The sequence below is a fragment of the Centropristis striata genome, chromosome 1, assembly GCF_030273125.1.
Source record: "Centropristis striata isolate RG_2023a ecotype Rhode Island chromosome 1, C.striata_1.0, whole genome shotgun sequence".
In the NCBI taxonomy this organism is placed as follows: Eukaryota; Metazoa; Chordata; class Actinopteri; order Perciformes; family Serranidae; genus Centropristis; species Centropristis striata.
The window spans coordinates 41378286-41387886 of record NC_081517.1 but is presented as its reverse complement, the minus strand read 5'-3'; the positions used below and the strand labels follow the sequence as shown (position 1 = coordinate 41387886).

General features: G+C 34.8%; 1 protein-coding gene across 1 annotated transcript; it reads right to left on the bottom strand.

Annotated features, from left to right (window-relative positions):
* Positions 1 to 299: 299 nt before the first annotated feature.
* tma16 (translation machinery associated 16 homolog) lies at positions 300 to 4885 on the bottom strand. The gene is made up of 7 exons (XM_059342611.1): positions 4808 to 4885; positions 4566 to 4675; positions 3240 to 3277; positions 2582 to 2666; positions 2295 to 2443; positions 2137 to 2179; positions 300 to 940 (listed from the first exon to the last, which is right to left on the bottom strand). Exons 1-7 carry the CDS (start codon positions 4808 to 4810, stop codon positions 748 to 750), a joined length of 621 nt encoding a protein of 206 aa, XP_059198594.1. The 5' UTR covers positions 4811 to 4885; the 3' UTR covers positions 300 to 747.
* Positions 4886 to 9601: the final 4716 nt, after the last annotated feature.

Sequence of the window (9601 nt, the reverse complement as noted above, 5' to 3'; positions counted from 1 at the left end):
TTAGCTCAGTCTGAAATTTGAAAAATGTAAAGTTTTGAAAAAGCTGAATTTATTTATTATCATAGGAGTTTTTGAATTTTTCTTAAAATAGCAAATCTCAAGTAGCCCAGTTGTTTATGACGTTTTGTTTTGAGAGTTTGCAGCTTCATGTGGGCCCGCTCTGCAAGGTCCTGTTATTTATACATTGATGTAACTAGAGCTTTCATGGTTGCCATCTGTCAATGTTCTAGACTCAACACACTGTGTGAGTGACTGACTGGTTAATCTAAAAAAAAACAAAAGGAAAAAAAAGGCGACTGTTGTACCACTTGTCCACTTTTCTACAGGTTTAATTGGGTTTTTATCAGTGTCTGATAACACTGTCACAGAAAATGACACTTTTTTGGTGTCTTATAGCCACCACAACATTAGAGCACTCAACATCTCTGTCAAAAACTTTTTTCTATTTCTGATTGGATATAAAATGGAGCATTCAGGTTACATACAATTCATATTTGTTTGTGCAATAAACAATGAATGTAGAACCCCTCACAGGCTGGTGTGAAGTTACTGAGCAGCAAGAAGCAAGTTTAGCTTTCCAGCTTTGGCGCCATCGTCTGGACATGTGTGGAGCTGCAGCCTTTCACCCACAGGTACAGAAACACACTTTTTATATAAAAAGTCAATCTGATGTGCAGCTCCACTGTCAGCTGTCCTGAATGGACGACTTAAGCTTTGTGCTACAGTTAAATATGAAGAGCGTCAGTTTCAGTCTGACATCAGCACCATGTCATCCAGCTGCTCATCATCCAAATCATCCTCGTCATCATCATCAACATCATCTTCATCATCTTCTACGGCATCTTGTTTCTCCTCTTCTTCATTCTTTGTGCTTAAACCTTTGTTAGACACCTTTCGCAGTTTAATATTAGGAAGCTTCTTCAGATCACCAGTCCACTCCCTGATGAAACAACAAATGCCATCAATATTTTGGATAACTTCTATGCAGTATTTGCTGCTTGTCTGCTACATTATAAAAACAAAAAACATCAGGAATCCTCATGTCACATGCAAAAACCCAGTGCTTAAGATCACAATATTTAAAAGAATTCAAATTGTTGTAAAGACGTCTATATCTTTTATCCAATATACTTGATGCAAAGTAAAAGTATCGATACATACCATCACCTTTTAGATAAGCCATTATTTTATAATTCCAACATATAGGTGCATCTCAATACATTAGAATATGATGGAAAAGTCAATTTCCAGTAGTTCAAGTCAAATAGCCCCAACCAAGTATTGAGTGCATATAGATTACATACTTTTCAGAGGCCAACATTTCCATATTAAACATTAAAATTGGTCCTTTGTAATATAAATTTTTTGAGACACTGAATTTTAGGTCTTCATTAAATGTAAGCCATAATCATAATATTTAGAAGAAATTAAATAAATTAAGACATGACATGTTTCTGTGTGTAACAGATCTATATAATTTTTTTTATTAAATTACTGACATAAATAAACTTTTCTATGATATTATAATCTATTGAGGTGCACCTGTATTTATTTATTTAAGTATATTTATTGAGGAAAAATGTGACAATGACAATGTTTTTTGTCCCCCCTTAAATGACAAAATAAAATAAAAATACAACACCCTGGCACAATCAAAGTTTAACATTTATATAAACATGACACCAATTAAAAAAAACAACAACCTTAAAATAAGAAATAAACGGTTGCCACTTGTGGCAAAAACTCAGTATATCCTCTTGTTGTGAATTTAATTTTTTCAAGTTTAAGGAAAGATAGATAATAATGTCTTTCAGCCACTGTAATACAGAGGGAGTGTCCACTGCATCTACATATTATTACAGATTGTCGATTCATATTTAAGTTGCTTTTTGTGAAGTGATTTAAATGGTGGTTTTGTCAAATGGAAGTACAATAATATCAACTGCAGGCGACTCAATTGAATCTAATTGAAATGTATCAGTAAATATCATATCATTGCCAAGGAATAAATACAATATCTTGTTGTGATAAAACTTGTGATTTACAGCCCGAGCATAGATGATCAAGACTCAATCCATGATGTTTGTCAAACCACAGAAGAAACTCAAGCTGTTTTTTTTTTTTTTACCAACTCACCTGAATGTTTTGAGATGTTTTGCATTCATGATGTCGGGAATCTCTAAGGAAAGAAAACAGGATCGTGAAGGCTTTTCCAACTCTTAATGTCTGCATGTAGAACGTGTGTGTGTGTGTGTGTGTGTCTTTGTGTGTACATTTACACGACAAGGACTCACCAAACCCGCCGCCCTCATACTGCGCTCGCTCTCGCTCCACAGTCTGTTTGATGACAGCTTCTCTGGCGCCATGGAGACGACCCTGCCGACCTTTGATCCCGTTCACCAGCTCAATCTGCTCGAGCTCAGAATCAAACCTCTGAAGGTACCTACACACAACAACACACAGACACACAGACACACAAGTTCAGTGAACATCTGATACAATGTGCAGATTTAGGAAACAAAAGAAATGCTGCTCTTATTTACATAAAAAATTGCATCAAAATATATCAGAACTCTTCAACCTTTCAACAACGTCACAGGCATCTTTTTTGGTGTACAATGTCTTTTCTGGGTCCAACTGCTCCTGAAACCACAACAGCTTCTCACCTGTTGATCCAGAGACAAATACATAAATAGATAAAAGACTGAAATAGATGGTGTTTACATTTACATTTAGTCATTTAGCAGACTCTTTTATCCAAAGCGACTTACAGGAAGAATAAAAGCAAACAATCAAGGTATAGTGCAAAAAGAGCTATTAGTGCATCAATAAGTGCTAGTGACAATTCTTTAAGGAGTAGAATTATGGTGTGGTGCTAGGAGAGAAGATGCTCTCTGAAGAGCTGAAGGTCTTCAGGAGGTTTTTAAAGGTAGAGAGGGACGCCCCTGCTCTGGTAGGAACTGGTAGTGGTTCCACCAGCGGGGAACAAGAAATGCAAAGAGTCTGGATTGCCTTGGACCAACGGGGGGCAGAGCCAGGCGCCGTTCATTGGAAGAGCGCAGCGGTGGTGAGGTAGCATATGTCTGAATCAGGGCGTTCAGGTAGATAGGAGCAGTACGGAGACAACTTTGTAGGCAGCATTAGAGATTTTAATTTGATGCGGGCTGTTTACAGCAAGTATGTACAGTGGGAGTATACAGTCTATCTTATAATATAATATCAATGATAAACAAGCTTACCGATGCTGCTCAGACGTGTTGCTTTGTCGCTCTTCTGCCTGCAGCATCAGAGAAAACAGTTAGATGAAAGTCATCCAATCCTACAACACCGTGTTCAGCAATGTGTAATTTATCTTCAGAGGACATATTTCACCGTGGTTTTTATGTGTGATTGATAAACTAAAACACACTTCTCATTAAAAATAAGTTGGCATTTTGATCTCATGTATTTTCCTTCTTTATGTCTCCAATCCAGATATGTTGTTGACTTATATGAACAATGCATTAAAGAAAAAATATATAATTTCCTTTATCTGATTCTATTTTTTAAAATATTTTTTGCAGTTTGTATTGCAAAATACCGGGTCAGTGTCTTTTGATCAGTCAACTTTAAAGTTTTTTTAGTACTTGGACCTAGTTAGGTTTGGACATGCAGACTCACAGGATAAAGGTGGAAATTTAACATTTGTTAAAGTCAAAATAATGTATCAAAATACCTTCTGAGTTAAGTATATTATACAATATCCGATACAGTGAATCATATAACAATTGTAATATCAGTCAAAATAATTACAATTAGATATTTTTATTAGCTTTGATCAAAAACAAACGTACTATCAGAGGTGGAAAAACGAAGGCAAAAAGTAACTAAATACATTAACTCTAGTGTGGCAAATGTATTCTATTTGAGTATTTTCTTATTATTAGTATTATTATTCTAACCTTTTTTTTTTTATATATCTAACAGCTTTAGTTACTTTGACAATCAAAGATTTCCATGTGATGCATTCATTTGAGATAAATAGTTATCAGTTACACTTCCCAACAGCATAAAAAGTAATTAAAATCAGCTTAATTTTTACCAGGTACAAAACAAAATTCTGATTACGCAGTAATGCATATGCAATAATAATAATACAGTAATATAATGTCACACGAACAGGATTCAATCTGCTGAATAATGAGTTTTACTTTTTCATCATTTAAATGCACGTTGCTGCCACTACTGCACTTGCTTTGAGTAATATGGAAGATTTTGAATGCAAGACTTTAGTGCAGTAATTATAACATGAGGTATTGATCCCTTTACTGATACTTTTGGAAAGAAACAACAATAATAATAATCATATACCTATACGCTCACTGACAACAGCTCACACATTGGGCTGTAAGTATTTGAGATATACTGCGGTGATGTGTTTTTATTTAACTGTTGTCTGTGAAGCATTTACTACCTTATTTTTTAACGTTACTTCAGTCTTAAGTAGTTTTAACAACACCGGAAGTCAGTAGAGCTCAAACGAAGCTGTAATGAGCTACATTTCATTAATTTCTTTATTCTCACACCTTTCTTTCTTCTTCAGTCTGATTTCTTCTCGGGCGAGGTAAGCAGCTTTCCTGCTGAACGGATGACAAACCTTCTCCGCCGGTTTTCCTTTTCCTCTCTGAGCTTTAGGCTGAAAAACAATAAATAATAAATAAAAATTAAAACCCAGAACAATCGGCGAGCGTTAATATCAGTTACCTGCTGATTAAATGAACTGCTATCTCTAATATCAAACAGACAGAAACAATATCACACGTCTTACCATTTTAGCTCTTTAAAAACAAGCGTGGTGCTTCTCTGTTGACAACCCGACCGGAAGTGAGCCGGTCCGTCTTCGAATGTCGTCCGGACGTGTTGCGGAGAAAAAAAAGGGTTCCTGTTTTTACAATTTTACGGGTATAGTGAATAAACGTTAAAAACAAGATATTTTATATGAGCACAGTAATTTTTACAATAACTTTATTTAATTGTGGAGTATTTTTTAGGCTCAAGGATTTTTTCAAAATGTTACATTTTCATATAATGCAATATAGGTATATTTAAATTCATGTGGTTTGTGCTTCCTCTTTTTTATTACTTTTTTGGATGAAGGAGTTGTAAATATTTTTTGTGTTTTTTGTTTTTTTAAATAATTACTTTCGAAGGATAAGTCCCACCTGCTGGTTGCAGAATTATGTGTGTTTTTATAGATAATAACTCATTTAGAAATTAATATAGTTCTAATTCTGTATTAATACATGGCATAAAAAAGCCTTTATTTGCTTTAATCTACAGTCTAAGGTGGCTGATATCATAGTTACAAAATGGTGTTTTAATCAAACTTGGCTAAATTGTGAAGACGTACATTATGTCAAATAGTCCCATTTAATTTTTCGACATCTATCCAAAGTAGTAGTTGACCCTTCCACCAAAAATGCCAATGTTTAAAATAACAAATACATAAAGTTTATTTATGCATCACTAACTAATTTTTAAAAAAATGACTGTTTAAATGCTTAAAAACGACATATGATTCAAGAGTATTGAGTAAGTAAAAGATAAAATAGACAAATGATCTTAGGACAGACAGATTTACAAAATGAATAAAACAGAACATAATAAATAATCAGTAACGCTTTATATTAAGGTCCTTGTCATAACCATTAATTAACAAGTAATAAGGCCCTTGTAAGTCCTTACTAGATGCTTATAAACATTATATAAGTGTTAATAATGGCATTGCAAACACCCATGACCCACCCATTATGTCTTTGCCATGCCTTTATTAATCTTATTTTGTTTGCTTATTGATATTAAAATATACTTTATTGCTCATCTATTATAGGTTAACTGCTTTTTGCAACTACCGGATCTAAAGCGAGAACAATGCCTTATTACTTGTTAATTAATGGTTATTAAGGACCTTATTATAAAGCGTTACCAAAAAAATCTTCTCTACATGTGCAGAGGTGAGCCTGTTGCAGGGCTCTGGCATTGTGCGTGCTCAGTCTCTTACTGGAAATCAAAATGCAGCCAACCTTAATGCACCTGTGATTTTCCTGCTCTGACAAGACATGATGTCTGTCATGAAAAGGGTCTATTACGGTGATGATAATGATCAGTCCAGTTCAGTTCAGGCTGCTTCAGGGGGACCAGTTGAGACCAGTCAGGCTCCTGCAGCACCTCAGGCTGCTTCATATGTTAAAAAGATCAGATATGAAGCAGAGGAACAAGTCCTGGTTTGCTTTAAAAACACTGCAAAAAAAGCCAACTTGTATTTTTTGGCCTAAAACAGTGATTTAAGTTGGTAGAACTTGGAAATATAAATTATTGACATTTAGGGCAATAAAGTAAGTTAGCACAACAAAGGAAGCCAGTTGTCTGCTCAAAAACAAGTTTGTGAGTTGTTGTTACTTGTATCTTTAAGTTGGGGTTCACAACAAGGGACAATAGTTCTGCTAACTCTTATTCTTTGTTGTGAAATACGGGAAAGCGGTGAAATTCTGTCATTAGCGGAAGCTAGCGGCTAACTGATGCTAGCGGCGCTGCTTGTTACAGCTACAAGAGTAGCCATTAGCGTATCAATGCTAACTCAAAATTGTGGTCGCAACATTAGCTGACATTTCATAGCGGTGTTACAATCGTGCCAATTCAGCACATTGCAGAAGTAAGGATTAATTAATAAAGGATTATTACAATGTAAAATTATAAGTTTAAATATCTGAATTCAGAGTTGAGCAAACTCAAAAACAAAACTTAAAATATATACTTTAATTGTCCAACTTAAAATTTTATCGAAGTTTGTTGCCTTGAAATTTTGAGTTCACCCAACTTTTCTTTTTTTGCAGTGCACATGGTGGTGGCCCATCATTTTGTTGTCAGACACAATCATCTTTTATTTGTGGTTTCATTTGCATTGCGATATGTTTGTAAAAGATTTATTAATAGCGTTTTCAGAAGATATACACTTTATCTGTCCAGAATAAATCAAACTGTCACAATCATTTCATGGAAAGAGGTAAACAATATTTTAGTCCAACTTTATGAGTGACTGTGTACTAGGAAAAATGAGTTACAGAGAACCCCTTTTGGCGTAATTTATATTTCTTTGTGGTATTACCTGAGAAGAAGTGGTGGAATGTTACTAAGTACATTTACTCAAGTACTGTACTAAAGTACAATTTTGAGGTAATTGTACTTTAGAGTATTTACATTTTATGTAACTTTATACTTCTACTCCTTTACATTTTGAGGCAAATATTGTACTTTTTACTCCACTACATTTAGCTGACAGCTTTAGTTACTTTTCAGGTCGAGATTTAACCTAAAAAAACATGATCAATTTGAAGCCTCGTAATAGTATATTAAGCCATATTTTTACAAATTAAAACACACATTAAAACACTGCTTACCTAAATGCATCAATACAAAAATTCAAATAACACAATTGGAATATATAAAATATTCTGAGTGCCTCTCCATAACAAGTACTTTTACTTTTGAAACTTTAAGTACATTTTGATGCTGATACTTTTTACTTGTCTGCTGATACTTTTTTTTACTTTACTTTCCACTACTTTTTGTACTTGAAGTGGACTAATTTCACAGTGTTGTATTAGTACACTTACTTAAGTAAAGGATCTGAATACAATTTCCACCAATGCTGAGAAGAGACAAACACTTCAGATCTCCTGGTTTTGTGTATAATGATTTTGTTTTTTAAAGGTCTGTAAAAAAAATGGCTGTGAAATAAATGCAATAGTGTAAAAAGTACAACATTTCCCTTTGTAGAGTATAGAGTTATAAAGTAATATAAAATAGAAATATCCAATTAAAGTACTGTACTTTTCCACCACTGGAAAGCCACCATCGATAGAGCAGAAGTAAAGTGTGTTTCCCCTGAAGTGAGTTACACCTTTAACAGAGTGACTCATATCATATGACTCACTTTGACAAATAAGTATTCCAAATGACGCAGTGACAGTCACAAATATTCAATATTCATTATGAAAGAGTCCTTAAAGCTGTCATTCAGCTGTGATGCCATGCAGTGAGCTCTGGAGTCTTTTCTTCCTCTTTCTGAAAGGTTTATATTGTGAAAGGTTTAATATAATTCTTTGTGAATGTGAATAATACACAATGCGATCATTTTCTTATGCTTTTTTTGGACATTTATTTAATTGAAATCAGTACAAAGAGTATATTATATTTAACATATTCAACATGTCCCTAATATTTACTTCATTGATTTTTGTAAATATTTGCTTATTTTGAATTTGATGACAGAAACACATTTCAAATATTTTGCGACGGAGTCAACTAAAGAATGAGAAAGAAGCAGCTTTTTGGAACATTTCTCAGGTAAACAGGTTAAATACAGTTCATTGCTGCCTCTACAAATGCAAGTTAACACTCATATAAAACACTCCTCTGAGCCTGAGCTCACCTGAAATGGACTAATGCAAATTGGAAAAGTGTGCTGTGGTCTGGTGAGTCCACTTTTCCAGGACCAAGCACCACACTACTGGGAAGAGACCTCTGCAACTCCCTCTTTCCAAACATCCAAAATTCAGACACACGGCATTTTTCCAAAATTTCCTCAACTTTAAGCTTCACTGCTCTATAGCTTTGATGCGGCTGTGTCCGTGGAATAACTTCGCAACGGAGTCACATACCTGGTTCCAGTGTCTTTAGCATGTAGCTAAAACCTTCGTAACTTTGCAGCGTTATTTCGACATGATATCCCAACGTGCAAATTTAGATTCCTTAGATCTTCTAGTTTCATATGATTCCAGTGTCTCCAGTATGTTCCTAAAAGTGAGCCCGCTACGGTCTCCGGAAAAAAATACTGACCCTAAATAAATGCTAAATATCGATACTTGGCGGCCATGAATTTATATAATTTTGCCACGCAAAATATCGCGATACTATGCTATATCGATTTTTGCCCCCCACCTCTATACAGCCTATGAAACCTGACTCAAACTGCCCCACCTTATTTCTGTTTTAATTCATGTTCATGTTCTATGTAAAGCGAGTATCTTTAAAAGTGATATAAAAATCAGATAAATTGTTATTACTATTGCAAATTGTTTTTGGAAATCATGCACGTTGTGTACCGCTTTAAATCAACTGATTCAGACGTTAACAGCAGTTATCATCCCCATTAGTAGGGGGCAATCATTAGTATGTACCACCTTCTAGCAGGTACAGTAGGTTGTGATCATCTGTGGGTTGCTATATCATCTACAGGCCGGAGTCAAACCGGTGACCCTCTTGCTGTGAGGCTTACCACTACACCACTGTGTAGCCCTTAACCCTTTATCAGGCGAAGAACTATATTTGGTAACTTCAATGGATATCAAAATGGGGTCCCCATGTCTCTCTGTTTGGTCGTAGAACCACATGGATTTATTCCAGCTAATCAGCAAAGATCAGGCTACGTTACTAGATTAAAGTGGCAAATCTACAAGAAAAAAAGTTGCAGATTTAAGAGATTTAAAATGGCAAATCTGCGCGAAAAAAGTCGCAGATTTACGAGAAAAAAGTAAAAAAACAACAACTTTTTACTCCCAGA